At 33.9% G+C, this 21,157-nt stretch overlaps 1 protein-coding gene across 5 annotated transcripts in view; it reads left to right on the plus strand.

Moving 5' to 3' along the window:
- The window catches only part of LOC118201394 (cGMP-dependent protein kinase, isozyme 1-like), a 259,174-nt gene that overhangs the window by 168,021 nt on the left and 69,996 nt on the right, over nt 1–21,157 (plus strand). Inside the window, exon 15 of one of the 5 annotated variants that reach the window (XM_085821968.1) lies at nt 15,537–15,628. The exons of the other annotated variants lie outside the window; for them this stretch is intronic. Coding sequence (XP_085678094.1) covers nt 15,537–15,628 — 92 coding nt within the window. The remainder of the gene's footprint in view (nt 1–15,536; nt 15,629–21,157) is intronic. 5 annotated transcript variants of the gene reach the window in all.

The following is a 21,157-nucleotide window of genomic DNA, read 5'->3' on the forward strand; positions in this document are numbered from 1 at the left end:
CTTCTGTCCTCTTATACATCCATCTTAAGAATTAGGCAGTATTTTTGTAAGTGCTAGAAACAAGTACCTGTATTTCTAATAGGCAGTCACGTAACTCATGCGTGAAGAAAACCGTGAAAGCATCTTACCGTCGGAAGAATAATGATTTGCTTATACTTTTAAAATATTTTACATTTTATAAATGAAAGAAGAATTTTTTTTTACGTTCAGAAATTGCTGATTAAAACCAAAATAATCTATGAAGTGTTCAATCGTTTTTATCAATCGTTGACGTTTTATTTCATATTATCAGGTTCAATGTTCCGTCTTACTTTCTTCGGGAACATGCAAGGACCTGACTCGGAACAGAGAGCTTACTAAAGCTATGTTCAATACCTGTGGGAAGTAGACAGGATACACAAGAAGGGTATACAAAACCCTTTATTTTTCTTTATTTACAATAACGTCCGTACTTCGGAATACACAGACCCGCTACTTGTGGTCTAACGTAAAAATATAGAAAATAAAACTAAACTCTAATACTTTAAAATAATAAACGTGGAAGATTGGCCTTATATTTACAGGAAGCCGTATGTAGTACAGAGAACTGTGAACACTACAATACGTTTAAAATTATCAAGAGGATTAAAACCTCTGGCCTGGAAGGCAACCAGCAACTGAGTAAAACTTCTAAGGTAAGCGGCCTGCTTCGACTAACTGCTTCCTCTCTCTCGCTTGGCAAAAAGCCACAACTTAAATACTTGGCGTTCGCCAGACAAACTTTGCATAAATACATTAACGCTTATAATTCTGGCCGGAAGTAGAAAATAAGAAGTGATAGTAAAGATTTAAAATAAAATAAACGTTAGTAAAACTTAAGATCCTTACATACTTCCCGCCAGAGTTAATTAGTTTGAAACTGAGGTCTAAAACGACCTCGTTGAAAACTTTTAGCTCTAGAATCTAACGCGAGGCCAATCTTTTACAAACATTTTTCGCTAGAAACTAGAAATTTAAAAGAAAGAAATTTGTTTTTACAATAGCAGCTCCCAGGACACACAATTTTTTTCATCTGTACTGCATCTAAACAGGAGTTGTTAGTTGAAATCTGGTTCCTTCCAGAGATCTGGAAGGAAAACTAGTTTAATGAAATGTTACATAATGAAATGGCAAGTAACATGTATAATTATATTTCTCTTAATATTCTTATTTCATTCGTGACTATTTTAATTATCTCTCCCCGTGCTCTCTGACATGTGTTGTAAAAGAACACCAAACACGAATGTGTTTATGTCTATGTGTTCAACACTTCCTCCTACAATCAAAACACTAACGTGTTAAAATTCAACATACCAAGACCTCGTAACACACCCTAATTTCAACTCTAAACCCTGAGGTACTATTCTGAAAGTGGCTAACTCTGAAGTGTAGCGTCAGAGAGCCTAACTACATTCATTCAACCTTTAACACATATTCACAATAATTTTCTCTTTTTACAGTCACACGAATAAGTTAAAATGTTTTGACATTACTTTCACTTTTAACATATCACAGTATTTCTTAACGCTTAAAATAACAGTTCACATTGTATATAAGAACATATTAACATGCCGTTAATTTTACGCATTTTAAAATATACATTAGTAGTACATTGTTAACTTACAATTAATTAACAAGTGCCAATTCTTCTACATTGAAATACTACATTTCAAAAGTCTTTCAGGCTAAAACTTCTTTCTTGCCAGAATCTTTTAAATAGAATTTTATACAATAACTTTTACAATATTCAAGTATTTACACATTCCTATTATATATTAATTTTAGTTTTACACGCGAGTAATTGAAAAACATAATACCAAAATAGGTAACAACTCATTTCTCGCCCTTTTGACGATAAAGGTAGACCTCGCATGAGGTCAAACTTCTTGAAATCTGCCACTTGCAGTAAGAATGAAAGATTAACTTAAGTTTGCAAAGTAACATAAAATTTTACTTATCTTTGTGATATTCGGACATTCTTTTCTGGGCCCAGTCCTGAAAGGTAGTGAAGATTGTTGTTTGATTTATCCTCCTTCTTGTACGGGCTAGCCCTTCAGTGCCTTCTTCTAGATGCTTTCTTTTTTCTCCAGTTCGATCACCCTTGAATACCTTCTTTTTCGCTTCTGCCTGTGGTCTTGGTCGTTTGATGGCAGCTGGTCTTGGCGGAACCGGGAAACTTATTTCGTGTTCCTGCCTGGACCTCGTTGCTGGCCGTTCAAATTTTCCTTGTAACTTTTCCTCCGTCGCTGTTGGCCCTTCCGCAGTTCGGCGACATTTGCTGCGGAGAGTCCTGTCGGATGAGTAGATCTTCCGTTTTAGAGCCAGGTTATAGTTGCCGTCATTTCTCCTGGTTCTCTTTGCATACGTCGTCCTTCTCCCTTCTTCATTCTGGGGGTGTTCGTGAGCTCTCTTTTCTGGACGGTGGAACGGCTTCTTTTTCTTGCTACCTTCAATTTTTCCGCGGGGAAACTTTCTTTTCACTTGCTCCTGCCTCTTAATGGCTTGCCCTTGTACTTGTCGTTTTTCCACCTCTGGAGCTTGTGCCTGTGGTGTCTGCCGTGCCGGATCCTGCAAAATAGCTTTGAAAATTTTCATTTTATTACGATCATAGTAGGGTTTGATTTGATCAATGTTTGCGGAGCAGGTTTCACCATTTCTAGCTTTTAACACTACTACAGCGTGAGTTATTTTTTCTATGACATATGGTCCTTCAAATCGTGGAAAAAATTTAGCAGTTTTATCTTCTGGTGCTGAAGAAAGTGAATGCTTAATTTTTAAAACTTCATTCCCTACTTTATACGTTACTCCCCGTCGTTTCAAGTCATAATATAATTTTTGTTTTCTCTGTGCTACTTCAGTATTCTCCTTTGCTTCCTTAATTAGTTTTTCTATATCACCCATTTTAAATTCTGGGGCACTTTGTTGCACATAAAATAATTTATCTAACGGCGTTATAATCTTTCTCCCTAAAAATAACTCAGCAGGTGTTTTGCCCGTTGTATCATGTTTTGCGGTCCTAAGGGCGAAAGCAAATTCATTGACATAGTTATCCCAGCTTTTATGAAACTTTTTAACATAACTACGGATAATTTTCACTATATTTCTATTGACCCGTTCCGCTATATTTGATTGCGGCCGATACGGGACCATTTTTAAATGACGTATGCCCAGTTTTTGGCACATGTCTTCAAATACATTACTTACAAATTGAGGACCATTATCCGATATAACTTTTAGGGGCGCCCCGTATTTTAAAATATATTTATTTAAAATAGAATCAGTAACTAATTTCGCGGAGGCTCGTTTTAAGGGAACAATTTCGGTCCATTTACTAAAATGATCAAACATAACAAGGAGATAGCGACTTTTATTTAACTGACTTTTTGGGAAAGGGCCCAATAAATCGATGCCAATTATTTCATTTGGAAATTCGGATTTAATACTATTTAGAAACCCGGCCGGGCGGAAATTAATATAATTAACTGCTTGACAGACTGGACATACGCCCTTGTTAACTTTTGCAGTTCAGGAAAATAGACTGCCTCGCGTACGCGTTGGATAGTTTTTCGAATACCAGTATGAGAAGCTAAAGGGCTGTCATGGAGCTCCTGCAGGATATTTAGTCTAAGAATAGCTGGGATAACAGGTCGAAATTCGTTGTTGGAATTCGTAGTTTTTGTATAGAATAATAGACCATCTATTAGTTCGTAATGGGCCGCTCTATTTCTTATCGCCACAATATCTTGGTGGCTAAAATTTTCAGGATCCTTTAAATACTCATAAATACTTCCAAACTCAGGATCCTTACCCAGTTCGGTTATTACAGTTTCTCGGGAATTTATTGTACATGCTGTCAGCATTGCCACCTTTACGGTATTACCTTCTTCATCTATTTTAATTCTGGATAGGGCATCTGCTACGATATTTTCCTTTCCGGGGGTATGCTTGATTACCAGATTATATTCTTGTAGCTTGAGTGCCCATCTTATTAACCTTGGGGATAAGTTTTTCCCTGAGTACAATCTAGTTACCGCCGCATGATCAGAGTACACTGTTATTGGCGCCTTTCCAAAATAGACTCGGAACTTTTGCACTGCTAACAGAACTGCAAGTGCCTCTCTCTCGGTCGCGGAATAGTTTCTTTGTGTTTGATTTAAAGTTCGGCTAAAAAATGCCACGGGCTGCTGATTTTGCGAAAGAACCGCTCCTACGGCATAATCCGAAGCATCCGCTGAAATTTCTAAATTCTCATCCTTTTCAGGAAATTTCAACACAGGGGCTTGCGTTAATGCTTGTTTTAATTTTTCGAAAGCACTATTGGCTTCGGCCGTCCACGAGAATCTTGCCTTTATCCTTTTTAATTTTAACAATGGTTCAGCAATAGCTGCAAAATTTTTTATAAAGGACCTATAATATGAACAAAGTCCTAGAAAAGAAGAGAGCTTCTTCGCCGTTTTGAGTCGGATACTTTTGTACAGCGATTATTTTTGATTCGTCTGTCTCTATTCCTTTCTGAGATATCTTGTAACCTAAATATTTTAATTCAGGGGCTGCAAATTTGCACTTTTCGACATTAACCTTTAGACCGACCTCATTTAATAAAGAAAACACCTGTCTTAAATCCTGTACATGTTGGTCGAGATTATCACTAGTAATAATGATATCGTCTAAATAGATAAATGTGGACTTTCCAAGAACAGGTCTTAACACAATGTCCATACATCGCTGAAATGTTGCCGGCGCCCCTGAAAGGCCAAACGGCATACGCAGAAATGCATAAGTGCCAGACTTGGTTATAAAAGCAGTCTTAGGCACGTCCTCAGGCCTAACCCCTATTTGAAAATAACCAGTCGTTAAGTCTGAAGTCGTCATATATTTGGTGGATGTTATGTTCCTTAGAATTTCTTCAATAATAGGTAACGGATATACCGGATATTTAGTTATGGAGTTTAATTTACGGTAATCAATTGCGAATCTCCACCTTTTTGGATGTGTCAAAGGATAGTCATTATTTTTCTTACATAAAACCACCGGGCAAGCATAACTACTTGAGATGGGCGTTATGATCTTTTTACGTAGCATATCGGTGATATGCCATTCTATAATTTTTTTCTTATTCTTATCATACCGGTATGCTTTGTGGCGAACTGGCATTGAATCTCCGGTGTCAATACTATGGTTAGTAACCTGAGTAAATCCTGGAATATCACTAAATAACGAAGCAAATTCACTTACCACTTGTCGGATTCTTCCTTGCTCGTCATTAGGCAGGTGGTCAAGATTTAACATCGGCGGTTCAGCCTTTTCTGCACGAACTGGTTTCATTGTCAGCTTAAGGGACGCTTCATTAAAATCCAGCGTTGCTTGTGCCTCTGAAAGAAAATCTATTCCTAAAATAATATGTGCTTGCAGATTCTTTACTATGAAAAACATCACCTTTACTTGTTCGTCCTTGATACGGACATACAGCGGTAATTTACCTATACACTTACATTTTTCTCCTTGCGCCGCTAACACTGTCGTATTATCCGAATTATATATGCGGTATTTCCGAAAATACTTCCTAAAAAAATCTTCTGCCACACAGGAACACTGCGCGCCTGTATCCAGGAGTGCGGTGGCTGGGATATTATTCACCAACACTTCAATCTTCGGAAGAGTCACATTTTTCACCATTACTGTATTTAACTTGAAGGAAGAGGGGTTTTCTTGGCCTTCGGATTTCCGCACCCTCCCGTCAGCAGAAATCCGTTTTAGTTTAACTTATTTTTCATTTCCGTGCTTTCCTTCTTTTTCCACTGGCCTTGAGACTTTTTTCCTGGATTGCTATTGAACTGTCGACGTTCGCCGGCTGTTTTTGAATGCTCGGGTTTCCTTGCCCACTGATTCGCTTTGCTTCCGTAGCCGTGTGCTTGAGTTTGCTATAGTCTTGGCGCACCAAATTGGTTTCGCTGTTCATACTGGCGTCTTCTCTCAATGTCCGCCGTTCTTCTACTTTCAAATTGGATTGCTAGCTCAAATGACTTTTCCAGTGTAGTCGGATTTCTTAATTCAATAAAGTCTTGCACTTGGGGCAGTAACCTCGGCAAAATCACTTGAATTATCTCAGGATCCGGACGGTTTCCATACAAGAGTTTGAAGACGTGAATTTTTCTTAAAATAAAGCTTGAGAGGTTTTCGATTCTTTGTTGATATATACTAAAAAGTTCCGTTTCTAATTTCGCACGATCCCTTACAACAGGGAAGGCTTTTAATAGGGCAGTCTTGAAATTCTCGTAAGTATAGTTGGGACTTCCCGCTTGACCCAAGAGACTTCTGCCTATACATTTGAACCAGTTAAGCGCTTGGCCCCTCAAAGCGCTGGTAGCTAAGGTAACTTTTTGAAATTCGTGCACGGGGTAGAGCATGAAGTGGTCATCCAATTTTTCCAAAAAACTGGTTACCGGTGAGTTTCCATTAAATGTTGCTTCTGGTTTCATCGAAGCGCGCATGGTCTGGACGATGTAACCAAATCCTTCCAGGGCGGCAGCTGGCATTTCTGGATTCTGAGCCTCTTCTGCAGGCAGCACAGGTTCTTCTTGAAACTCGGCCATGGTTATTCTTCTTCGTTGGGCGCCACTATCAGGTTCAATGTTCCGTCTTACTTTCTTCGGGAACATGCAAGGACCTGACTCGGAACAGAGAGCTTACTAAAGCTATGTTCAATCACTGTGGGAAGTAGACAGGATACACAAGAAGGGTATACAAAACCCTTTTTTTTTCTCTATTTACAATAACTTCCGTACTTCGGAATACACAGACCCGCTACTTGTGGTCTAACGTAAAATTATAAAAATAAAACTAAACTCTAATTTAACTTTAAAATAATAAACGTGGAAGATTGGCCTTATATTTACAGGAAGCCGTATGTAGTACAGAGAACTGTGAACACTACAATACGTTTAAAATTATCAAGAGGATTAAAACCTCTGACCTGGAAGGCAACCAGCAACTGAGTAAAACTTCTAAGGTAAGCGGCCTGCTTCGACTAACTGCTTCCTCTCTCTCGCTTGGCAAAAAGCCACAACTTAAATACTTGGCGTTCGCCTGACAAACTTTGCATAAATACATTAACGCTTATAATTCTGGCCGGAAGTAGAAAATAAGAAGTGATGGTAAAGATTTAAAATAAAATAAACGTTAGTAAAACTTAAGATCCTTACAATATCTTTCAAGTGTCGTTTTATATTGCAATTTCCTATTCGAGATTCAATATTGTGTTCTTTCTCTAAGGAATATAATATTGTCGTCATTATTTTTAGAATTGTTAGCTGATTTTCCTTTCCAAGATAAGACTGTTTACTAACTTCTGTTTCACAATATGAATTACTGTCTACAATATTTTCTGCCTCTAATGTTTAATATTAATTCTTCTATTTCACAGAAACCCTTCACCTACTTTTACAAATTTATATATTTGAAAAAAACCAAAGCTGAAGGTAACAATTTGGCAATTTAGCAACTGAATCCAAAAAGAAAGCTTAGATGAAGCTGAATGTGGATCCACGATTCATATCAAGGTTACTATCCAGAGTAACACAAGCCACAGTGTTCGCCAGGAAGTAAAAGGAACAATCGCCAATGGTGTAGAGGAGTCTACCTGTTTTCTAAAGCTAATAGCTCCCCATGACCATTGTGAACGACCCTCATTGCAGGGTGCCGTATAAGGCCCATATCACACACGCATTTGTTACATACAAACATTTGTCACACATAAACAGAGAGCAAACTGCATCTGTTTCAAGAAAGCTAATGACGCTAGCCGTCGCATTTTTGTGAAAGGATCCCCGGACAGACCACCCACAAAAACTAATGATTCAGCACATACTCTACTGACTCTAGAACAGTGTTTCTTAACCTTTTTGGCACAATGAACCATTTTAAAAATTTTAAATATGTCACGGACCCCTCTGGGAAAAAAATTGCTTAAACATCATTTATTATAAAATATATTCTGTTTTATTATTTAATTATTTTAATATTTTTATTTCAATAGTATAAAAAACTTGAAGAAATTAAAATTTTTAATGTGAAGGCTGTTGCTGCTTTTCCTTGATTAACAGATTTAATTGAGGGATGGTTTTCGACACAAAGCAACGCGCATATCATGTTCGACATTCAGTCTATTTCGATGTTTTGTTTTTATTGTGACAAGTGTGGAAAATCCCGCTTCGCAAAGATATACTGTAGCAAACGGAATAATGGCTGCCATAGCTCATTTTACAAACAATGGGTAGGCTTCTCTTAAAGAAGACCAAAACTCTCCAAGAGTTTTTGAATCGAAATCCATTTTTAACAAGGACTTTGTTTTCAAATCAATTAGCTAATCTTTGGCAAGGTTCATGTCATCGATACAGTCAATATCACAAAGAAAAGGATTACGAATCCACAACTCATCTTTTATATTTATTCTATCCGAATTGAAATATTTTTCAAATGAAACTTGAAGTCCTTCCAGGTGTTCACAGATTTCATTTTTAAGTTATTCAATAACAAACTATCTTTCCAAGATCCATTTTCAAAAAGCACTTCGTCCAACATTTGAAAGTTTGCATATATCCCATTTTGAATTATAATTTTCCAAAGTGACATTTTCAATGAAAAAGCCTGTAGTTTCTCAGTGGCATCCATAATTGTTGTATCAGGCCCTTGAATTGAAAGACATATATCGTTCATGTGGTTAAAAATGTCTGCCAGGTAAGCCAATTTACATATAAAATCTTTTTTTTTTTTTTTGAAATATTCGAAGAGTGAGTTATCTTTTTCTTCTAAAAAAAGTTATACTACTGTCTTCAACATGAAAATTCGTTTCAAAACCTGCCCTCGTGACAGCCAGCGCACTTCCGTGTGGTACAGAAGTACCTCATGTTCTGCGTTCATTTCTTGACGCAGTGTTTTAAAAAGACGATGATTAAGAGCTCTACTTCTAATAAAATTCACAGTTTTAATAACTATTGACAATACTTCGTTTAAGCTCGTTGGAAGAGTTTTTGTAGCCAGTGCATGTCTATGTAAAAAACAATGTGTAACAATGACATTAGGAGCCTCTTTTTTGACCAAATGGGCAAACCAGATTTATTGCCAAAGCATCGCAGGTGCTCCATCCGTATGAAGTGAATGAAGTTTTTGTTTCCAGTCGAAGTGTTGTTTGAAAAAGAAAACATTTAAAATCGCTAAAACATCAACTGCCTTTGTAGTTTGCAAAAGAGGCTCACAAAATAAAAATTCTTCTTTGATAGTATCAGCAGACACGTAACGAACAAAAACAAGAAGTTGACTACAATTCGAGATGTCTGTAGTTTCATCCAGTTGCATACTAAAGGGAAATGGCGATGCTTTCAATTCATCGATGATCTGTTTCAAGATTTTGCAAGAAATTTCAACTATTCTTGAATATATCACATCCTTGGACAATGGAATAGCCTCAAGTTTTTTCTCTGTTCCAGTCCACAAACTAATTCAACCATTTCCAGCGCACATGGCTTAATTAATGTCTCTCCAATAGTATGCGGTTTCTTACTTTTGGCAACACAATATGCAACTCTGAAAGATGCCTCAACCAAAGGTTTTTGTAAATTTCGAAAACTGGGCTTTCTTCTTTGTAAAAAATTCTAGATCCTTAGATGCATTTTCAAGATGAAGAGATTTGAGATGCTCTATCAATTTTGCCGGTTTCATACTGGCGTTTGCCATAACTTTTCCACACAGAAAGCATTGTGGCTTTTCAACACCGTCCGATTCCTTCATGCAGCAGAATCCATATTTTACATAATTTTCATCATACTTCCCTTTTTTTTTTTTTTTTTTATTTTTATTTTATTTTTTGGACATTTTGGGCTACAAAAAATATCAAATAATCAAATGAAACATTAAGAACAAACATTAAGATATAAAAAAACACTTGAAAAAAACACTTTAATTACAACTTATGAAAAAGTAAAACTAATATTTTGTTTTAAAACTTTGCAAGAACTTTGCGGAGCTGATTTTAACGTCACTTTATTTCCAAGTGAAGTAAAATTCAAAGGCTACTTTGTGTTTCTAAAAATTTCAAATTTTATATGGTTTGCGAATGTTCTTTTCCTCGTATTGTGGAGGTCTCTATTATTGGGAAATGGCAGACAGATGGTTTACAGAGGTTGCCGTGACAAAAAAAGTTTTTTTAAAAATATTGATGCAAACATTTTAAAAATTAGGAGCAGTCAGCGGACCCCCAAAATATGACCCATGGACCTCCAAGAGGTCCATGAACCACAAGTTAAGAAACACTGCTCTAGAAATACCGGATGAATAACCCCAACGGGCAAATGTTGGATTCATAGATTATTTCTCCTTGTAGATTTGCGTAGTGGCTTCTTGTAATGATTTTCGTTAAGTATTCGCAATTTCATTCGATCTTATCGCCTTATATATGTAAGAGTAAATCTCTGAGCACTGGATTAACACTGGATCAAATCTTTAGTTTTAATTTCTCCAAATATTTAAATATAAATGGCTTAAACTTAGCAATAACATAAATGATAGATTAACATAAATTTTGCATGGTGTTCAAATTTTGCATATTGCAATATTCATCTCTAAATGTTTAACTGTGAAGGAATGTTGATTTACATGCTTCAAAGCTCTTTCTTAGGAACATTTAATACATCACATAACAAAATTCCTCGGTCATATGAAATTATGACCAGTTTTAAAATATGAAAATTTAAGATGAACTTAATTTTATTAGAAAAGGGATAGAAGTCACATCCATTACTAGCTATTTTATTTTCAACTATTGGAAAAGTCTATATATATTATTATATAATATATATATATATATATATATATATATATTATTTATATTAAGATATTATAAAATATCAATTTTAAATCTTTTATGAACGAATGCTAAATTACATCTAAGTTAATATTTCCTAAAAGTAGTGTTACAAATTTTGTACATATATAAATAATTTTAGTCAAATTATATGTAAAACTGTAATATCTTTTGTATGATGCCATAAAAAACGCCGCAAAAGACAAAGCTATACCTGAAACATAAGATTACAGGAGCAACTCTATTTAATATTGAAGTAAAAGATTATCTCGCTAAATTAGCGAGATATCGTCAAGCCGGCGACAGTTTGTGTGACCCACTTTGCTGCCAAATTTGACGAGAAAGTGCGACATGCCCCCAAACTCGGAAACCATATTCGGCTTTAATATGCCTTCCAGTAATTTTGAGACTGGAAGATACTACAGATTTCTCTGCAACCAGAGGAAAACTATGTAAGTTCAAAGAGAAACCAGTTCTTAGCTTTAGTCCACAGCTGAGTTCAGAGTAGAGATCTCCGCGCGAGCTTCTCCTTTTAGATTCTCTGGATTTGCATTGCATTGTGTTTAATGTTCTTAGTAGTTTAGAGTGTAACTACTGATTGTGCTCTGTGATACTGAGAATAGCTTTATGATTACTTCTGGGGAAGTTTCAGAACTGAAAAGTATATTTTTTGTGGGAATAAATTTTATCAAGCTATCATCGGTTTTGTGTTCACTCAATCCATTTCGAACCCGTGTGCACACAACAATAGATGTACGTCTGTTTTCAGTGTAAGTAGTCTATATTTTGATCATTTCTAGAAATTAGTTTTTAATCCATTAAGTATAAACCTGATGGCTTGGTATTGAATTTTAAATCACTTATATTTCAGGCGAACGGTCGAGAAGTATTAATATGCAATTAAATCCTAACATAAATAAGTCCCTTTTGCTAAATGGTGACATTGAACACCGTAGAAAGCAAGACGTGAAAAGTGAGTTATACTCCAGAATTTCCTGATCGGGGATATGAAGCTACTGTCCAACTACATCAAAAGTAATGTATAGAAAATGAGTTAAAATGATCTGTAACAAGATGCTTATAAACAAAAATAATGGAGCTCAGATTTTCGCTCAAAAGACAACAAATAATACCCAAATAAGTGTGACAAGGAAAAGTGATCAGCATTATTTATACCAGAGTGAGTAAGTTCTTCAAATGTTGTTTTAAATATGTTTCTATTTATTAGTGAATATATGAGAAAATAATATTTAAATTTTTAACAGCAATGTACAGTTAAATTTAAAAGTGGTTAATTTTGTATCTGTGAAATGAGACTGGTTTTAAAAGAAATTTGTCTTTCCTAACTAACTGAATACTCTGCAGATACTTTTTTTAAAAAGACTAGCCGTTTGCGCGGCTGTCGCCTAAAATAGTTATTATAAAAAAGAAGAATATATAATGATTTTAAGAAGTCCAGATAGTAATTTGTAGAGATGGAGTTACTTACTGCTTTTAAATCACTTATTAATGAACAACAGACAAATTAAATTTGAAAAAAAGAAAAAAAAAAAAAAAAAAAAAAGAAATATCTTACACTTTACCAAATGGCAACGCACTGGCGCGTGAGAAATACTTTATTTTGGGCAGTGGCAACATATTTTTTTAAATCACTGAGTTTGTTGATTAAATTTGAAAGACAAATATCTTATTATTTGCTGAATGGCAACACGTATTCGTAAATCGCTGAGTTTTTTATTAAATTTAAAAGCTTTCATATTTTATATTACGCCCAAAGGAGTGTTTTTCCCCCCACTTACACACACATACACGCTTCGATAGCATTTGGGGTAATGACCCCCTATGGGCTAAACATATTTCAAAAAAGCGTATGATTAGAATTTACAATAGAACAGTGTCGCGTACTAGAGATAAAAATGCTTTTTTTTTTCATTGGGTATTGTCATTGCTCGCTTTCAAATCGTTGAGTTTGTTAATCAAAAACCTCATTTTCATGTTAATCCTAAGATGAAATAGACAATAAAATAAATTCCAAATCCAGGCTTCCAGGTGCTCATATTGGGGTGGAGGACTACGTTATTCAAATTTAATGGCTCTAGGTACCGTTGTTTTTCGCAATATAAGAAAAATACATACATTCATGCAAATTCTTTATTTAATTTCTTTAAATACAGGGCGATTGGTTGCAACAATTTCAAACGTGATACAACGCTTTTTGTGACTGCCGTTTCGAGACAATTTCTTTTGATGCGAAGTCTTTTGATGGTTGACCTCGGAAACAAGACCCTAATAGTAATTCAATGATTTGTGTTTTATCACATTAACGTCGACTTGTCAGGTTCTTGAGCTATTAGATTGAGCTGGAGAAGTGGTTTCTACTAAAAGATGCCCAGAGCGCATGGCTGTCTGATTGTCTTTTCACTCGCGAACCAAATGCGAGGCTTGGTCAGCAAACCGTGGCTCGCGAACTAAAATGCGGCTGTTTGGCTCCTTGAGTGCAGCTCTTCCACAAAATAGCAGACGCGGGCGCGCGTACGTAAAAGCAAGAAAATCTTGAAAATACAACACAAAGGCTATCAAATTTTACAGAAGCATGAAAACATATCGGACAGTATTATTCCTAGGATTCTTTTTTTTTTTTTTTTTTTTTTTTTTTTTTTTTTGTATGTACCGATTTCGGTGTTTTGATTTTACTGTTTATGCATCAAATTATGCTGTCGTAGTAATTGCCATATGTCAAATTTTAACAAATGAAATGCTTTGAATTAATATACCATTCAATTTTAAGTTGATTTGTAAAGCCAAATAACGTGAAAAAGTAGTTTCATTTCAAAATATCTGGGTTTTTAGCTTCTTAGACCTTCCAAATTTGAAGTTTTGTCGCAACATTTACGGTACACGCTGTATAGTTTAACGAAGACTTAAAAGTTGAAGTATTAAGCTAATTTTAGGGAGTGCTGTGGAGTAAAAAAAAGATGTAGTGTTGAGAATGGAAAAAGGTATGTTAAGGTAGTTTGGACATATCGAGAGAATAAACAAAAGAAGATGCACGAAACGAGTATACAAGACAAGTGTGGATAGGAGAGTTGGAAGAGGGTTGACCTCAGAGAACTTACGTTAATCATATTTAGAACTTTCTCAGTAAAAGCCATCGTGAGTGCACTAATTAAGTGAATAATAATATACCTACCTATATAATCTAAATTTTAAAAATGTGGCTTTCGGAAGAATTTTCGATCTTTGAACTGTTGATAATGAGTTTGCCGACAACTTGGCTAGGGTATCTCTAGGTTGCCGCACTCGTACTCACAAAGAATGATCCTCCGAAGAATCATATATATTTAGGCGTTGTTAAGTCTCTTATGATTCTTATATTTTAAAAGTAATTTGACCTATTAATAAAAAACTTCTTTATGAGTAGCCTTTTTTCTTTTGGTATCCTGAAGCAAAAAAATTAATTCAATGACGTTAAAGACGAGAAACAGACACTTAAAGCGAAATATATATCTGGATTTCAGAACTAGCATTACATAAAAGTTGCAGTAAAGATATGTTCTTACTCCGTACTCCACATAAAATAGTTATTATGTCTTTTTTTCCTGTAATTTGTCTTCCAAGAGTTTCCAAATACTTTTTCCAAAATGTTTAACAGGCCTATAAACAAATTTTATACTATTAAATATGAATTATTATTCTTTTCTTAGCTGACTAAAAAGATTATTTGCCTGATTGGATCTGATATCAAGCTAAAAACTAAAAATAATCTTTGCAACAAAGGATCTTTAGAAATTATTCATAAAAGAATGAAAATACAAATGTGGAAAAATTTGGAAAGTTCATTCCAAATTTTTCTACAAAAGCGGTTTTCTAATAATTTTTTATTTCGTAGGGAATGTTACTATGACGTTTAGATTTCAGTCGGGTAACATGAAGTTTTCATCGCAAATGCAGTGATCTAAAACATCAGAATATATTTACTTCATTGCAAAGAACTAATGTTATAAGAAATTTTCAGATTTTATTACTTATTGATTCTGTATTAGTGCTCATTAAAAAAGTGAGTAAGAAATTTTAATAATAAAAAAATTATTGGGAAATTGCTAGAAAAAGAATTAATGTTCTTTTTCATATACTACAATTATTCTACTGGCTTCTTTAGTAGTCCTAATTTCTTCATATGACATTCGAAAATACAGTTTCATTATTTTTCTTAGTAGGAATTCTCATATTTATTAAAAATCTTTTAAGAATAAATAAGTAAAATTTTATGCTCATCTTGATTGCGAATCTTATTGGCAAATCGTCTTGAATCTAACTAACTGCAGTGGTACGTATTTTACTCATTAAATACGGTTTCCAATTTTAGCGCAACACTTAGGGATTTCCTAATTTTAAAAACTGGCGTAACGCATGTATTCTTTATCAGCAATATTAAAAGAAAATTACTGAAATTGACTTGCAACAGATATCTTTTCTTTAAAGGAAATTTCAACCAGATTATTCAGAAGCTATTGAAAATGATCAGTACTCTTAAAAATTCTAAATACAAATTACTTCTAAATAAACATTTATTTATTATATAATTTTATTCCAATTTATTTAATTCTACTTAAATTTCTTCTTTTAAAATAAATGCATTCTAAATTGAAATTATTTTTAGGGCGAACTTAATCATCAGATGAATATCAATGAAGTCGTAACAGAGCCTGAGCTATTGCCTCCACGCCATGTACTCATACAGATGACTGGGCTGTAAGTGATCTGATGTGAGGGAGATACTCTGATGCAAACGGTGGAATTTCTAGAGGCATTATTATAATTAATAATCACCTATCATGTTTGTGATATGAAATATCACAAATGCTTTATGAAATCTATATAATTTCTGCAAGTTGAATTAGTATATATTTCATTTTCAGTTTAAATCCGACTAGCTTCGTGAAAAAGCCTATGTCTGAAAGGAAACTATACAAATAAAATGCATTTCAAAAGCTAATATAAGCTGCCAATGTACTTATATGTAACATAACAAAATTATGTAAACATAAATTACAGTACCATTTTTCTGCACTACATCATTTCGAGACTAACCCACGTCATATGACTCTTATACAATTGTGATAATGTAAATGGAAATAAACTCAAAAAGCCAATGATAAATTTATAGCTTTGTTAATTATCCAATCAAATGCATTGAATAACGAAACTAAACGCATTCTGAATTAAGATTTCATCCTAAACACAAATCACTTGCTTTCTGTACCTCGGCCTAGCTGGACTGATGCTTGTTGCTCTCTTCTTACCGCAAAGCTATCAAAAATGTAAGTGTTTTAAAAAAGACGAGTAATGTGCTTATTTATTTGCGGCCAGAAAACATTTGAAGAAATAAAAAGGAATTTTTAATCTGCCTCGGCCGTCACGTTTACTCTTCATTATGGATCAAAATTCTACTCTATTAGTGTTTCTATAATGCCAAAAGAAATATCTCATTATCTACTCAACCAACATTTCTGCATCATAACACACACACAAACACACATATACATATATATATATATATATATATATTAGAACAGTTTTGTATTATCTCCTAGGAAAAGATATGAAATTAGGAAACTTAGTAAAAATTAGTTTTAATGTTAGCGTAGAAAAAATCTTTTTAGTATTGTCTACAGCAAGTAAAAAAAAAAAATTAATTAAAAGTAAATTTATCAAAATGGTACAAAATGAAAATTGTTAAGGAAAAAATTAGTCAATTATTGATATTAAAAAAAATTAATTGACGCTTAAAGGGAAACAAACCAATTTCCGATCTGTTAATAATAATTAATAAAAGCGAAATGCAAAGTAAAATTAGCTTTTAACTGCTTGCAGTCCAGTTGCGTGCTGATAGCAGCACCAAGTGGTAGTAGTAATGCAAAATAAAATAAAAACTACGTTTAAAAATTCATTACATATTCTATTCGGAATAAAACACATGCAAAAACCAGAAGCTCAGTGGCAAACTGTAAGAAATTTACATCTTTCAATTCATCGTCATCAGGGAGCTAGTGCAAAGAAAGAAGCTAAATAAAACAGCCTGTTTCTGAGCCGACACACACAAATTAAAAATAATCTAAGAAAAACGAAAAGTAATCTGTGTCTTTATCAGACCAACCCTAATCATTGGAATTGGACTAATAAAGACACAGATCGTTTTTTAAATTTTTTCGCACAGTTTATCAATTCAGTCATCTTCCAGCATCATCTATTCTTAAAATCTGAACATTCACCTTGCTAACTTTCATATGCACCTTACTTAACTTAACTTAAAACTGCCCAACATTTTTAACCAAAAATTTCCTTTTTTCCATGAAGATGTCGCTGAATGTCATTTTTGTGTTTTTAGGTTTTAGCTGATGAATTATAAGAATTACAGTTTGTATTATTTAATAAAATAAAAACATTTTAAAAGACATAGTTAATTTTAAAAGCAATTCGTTCATAGAGATTTTCTAGTGATGTTCTCACATTGTAGAGACATTAGGCATTTTTTAAAGCAGGCAAGATGAAAAATGAGCAACGCCTTCGCCGGGAATCGAACCGCGGACCTCTTGAATGCACTCCCAGCGTGCAGACCACCACACCACGAAGGCATGCCAGGAAGGCGGGAGAAACACTTCATAACATCTGCTACGTAATCGTATTCAACAGCACCATTAATTACTTAAATACACTTTACCTATAAAGCAGTATCTGCCTTTCTCAATTTACGGAACAAGAAGGTACTCGTCTGTATAATATTCTCGTTTATATATTCTGCAGCTAAAATTTTAAATGTGGTACGCAAATTTGTTTCGAGTAAAAAAATATGAGGATCTGATCACAAAATCAGAGGCAGAAGTCACTTATGCTACTAGCATAATTCTTAGAATTTCACATTTTGTGTAAGAGAAGCATGACAGATTGAAGAATTGAATCTTACACTGATATTTATATGAGGAGAAAAAGATGTGTTCTGTGTCTTTCGAGACCGTTAAGCCCGCATCGTGATTTCCATGACAGAAGGACTCTTCGTGAGATTTCCACTACCTTCCAGAGTTGTGGTAGGTTTGCACTTACAAAGAGCTCTTTTCAAGTCACAAACGTCGGCAGAGAGACCAGACATAAATACGTCGCAAAGATAGATATGCAATACCTGTTTTATTCTTCATTTTTTTCAAGAAATTCAGTTGTTATGTTTAGAAATATGACTTTTTGCTTTATCCTGAAGAAGTTTCACTCTTTAAAAGTCATTTGGATAAAGAAATTAGAATTTCTTCTGTGGATATCCGACGTAAAACTTTCTCCTGATCGAACGTTGAGTTGATTAGATTAGAATATTGTTTCCACTTTTATTTTTAATTTACCGTTGTAAGAGAATCCTCCGATAATCATAAACTCCTTACTAAAAAATTTTTTGCACTGGCTTACCAGGTTTGTACTTTTTTTCTCTTCGATTTCTATAATAAATTGACATCTTTTTTTTTTTTTTTTTTTTTTTTTCTATCGAAATGATCATGATCATTTATGTAAGCCCATGCTTCATCAAGGGTCTCATTGCATAACCATTTACAGTGTCTCCCAAAAATGTTCGCACACTTTAAGAATTTGCAGAAAAAGCGATGTAATTCAGAACTGAGTGCGAATATAAAGCCCAATTTTTTTTCATGTCATCATGGTGTGATTTTGAATAAAACGAAACTTTTTAATTTTTAATACTGATTTTCTTTTTCTAAAATTGAAAATGTAAGGAGACACAGATAAAACACGCCACAAAAGTGATCGTACACAGAAACATTTTCGTAAAATTTCATAAATAAAATTATCGTCTGCTACTTTTTTTTTATTTTTGCATTTTGGTGATGTTTAAAAATTGTTTGTCTTTATTTTTTGCTTGCTTCGTTATATATTATGTAATGTTTAAAAATGGTCCGTAGTCGTAAGGAAACAACGAACAGCATTCGAAAATTGATCATTTTTTTCTTATAAGGATGGAAACTCGATTCAAAATATCGCTAAATTAGTAAATATATCCCATTCTAGAGTGTAGTATGTGATAAAATACTTTAAAGAAGAAAATCGGATCAAAATAAAGTAAAAAAAACGTTGTCCGGCAAAGAGGACTTGCAGTGACTCAACGTGGCCAAAGATTTATAGTTAGAAAATTTGTGAAAAATCCACGTTTGAATGTTGTAAAGATTTGTACAAAATTAACTGGAAAATATTCTACCTCAATCTCACTTAAAATTGTTCGACAAGAGCCCAGATCAGCTGGATTACATAGGTGCTCTGCTCGAAAAAAATATTTTGGAAGTGCAAAAAATAGAAAACTTGGGCTTTTCTTCTCAAAATCGATGGTACATAAGACTGAAGAGTAATGGAATTATGTTTTATTTGCAGAAAGCAAGTTTAACATTTTCTGTTTCGATGGGCGTCTAATAGTATGGAGAAAAAAAAATTAGCAGCTTAATGACGAGACCTTGGTTGAAACAGTAAAGCATGACGGTGGATGTGTGCTTATGTGAGGGTGCATGACAGCATCAGGATTAAATAATTTAGTATATATTGATGACACAATGAACCATGCTCTTTATTTAAATATTTTAAAAGATAAAAATCATCCGCCTAAAATTTGGATGCTGGAAACAACTTTGTTTTTTATAAAGATAACGATCCTAAGCACACGGCCCTCAACGTTCGAATTTTGGGTGTCTATAATTGTCCACAAGTCTGAAAACACCACGGCAGTCACCAGATATAAAGTCAACAGAACACATTTGGAGAGAATTAGAGGACACAACATTAAAATAAAAAAATCTGATGTGTACACCACATGACTTCCTTGTACGGAATATTAAATTATACGCATTTTTTCTTGCATTTCATTTAAACTTACTGGATTGAAATAAATCTACTCCGCCGACAGCGCATAAACCACAATAGAATAAATGCATTCTTTAAAATTCACTCTATTTGCTTACCATAGCGACACTCTGGCGCTAGGCTTTCTTAACAGTATTATATTTCGTTCATTGTTAGTCATATTATAACTCAGAATGCACAAAATTTATATCATTTAAAGAATTATCTAATCTTTGTCACATGTTCTATTCAAATACTATAATAAAGCTAGAACGATGTATAAAAGAAACTAAGAAAACAAAACAAAAAAGAAAATGTTTTTCACAGACGATTGAGTATTTCGCATTCAATTAATTCCGTTCTTAAAAAATCAGTTAATTCAGTTAAATTTTAAACACTTATTTCCTCGAAAAAATTCCAGAAAGGATTAAGCATGATTTAATTCGCAATAATAAATGAAGGCGTTATCTTTGTTGTTGCGAAGTTAAGTTTCTCTAGATTGGCAACAAATCCACTATTCTGCTGTTTCAAATGTAAACACGCAATGGCCGCCATCAGAAAAAATATTAGGCTTACGGCACTTAAACAATTTTAAAATTGTTGATAATTCTAAAAACATTGCGTACAGATTTACTAAAGGCATAAAAATCTTAACCGGAAGATAAGAAAAACATAATTCAATCATTTTTAAAGCAAAAAATGCACAATTTACAAAACATATAAGAGTAAAGAAACTGAGATCACTGAGCCGGGTAACAGAGTGGATATATATATAAATATATTTGTATACGTTTGGTGCGGCCGATTGCAACCAAAATATGAGGTGCACATCTACATGTTATAGCAGTCCTATATACAAAATTTTAACGTTCTGAGGCTACTCGTTTTTGAGTTATGCGAGATACGTACGTACATTCTGTACATTCTGTACGTTCGTACAGACACCACGAAAAATTCTCTTCAGAATAATTTTATAATTTTTTTGGAGGAAAAGAGTCTTTTATTCTGTTCTTACGTACAGATATCACTCAAAAACATCGTTAAAGTACATTCGATAGCGGTCAAACTGGATATTTTCGTTGAAATATGCTGCCTGAAACTTTTCGCGATTACAATACTTCCTTTTTACTTCGTACAAGGAAGTAAAAAGGAACTAAAAACTGTAATGATGGAAGAATGGAGGAACATTGATGTAGGTATTACAAAAAAAAATAATAAAATAAACTGGTGAACTTCTAAGCCCAGATGTTTGAAAGCTATCACAAATACTGCGAGATATATTACAAAATACTAACTGACAGAAGTACTACAATTATTATTTACTAATAAGTACAGATTTCTTTAAAGCAGGGTAAACGTTTTCAGTCGCGGCCGCTTTTTATCACTGAGATTTTTTCG

This window comes from Stegodyphus dumicola, chromosome 8, assembly GCF_044657685.1.
Source record: "Stegodyphus dumicola isolate Sdum_Otavi_A_Nest chromosome 8, ASM4465768v1".
In the NCBI taxonomy this organism is placed as follows: domain Eukaryota; kingdom Metazoa; phylum Arthropoda; class Arachnida; order Araneae; family Eresidae; genus Stegodyphus; species Stegodyphus dumicola.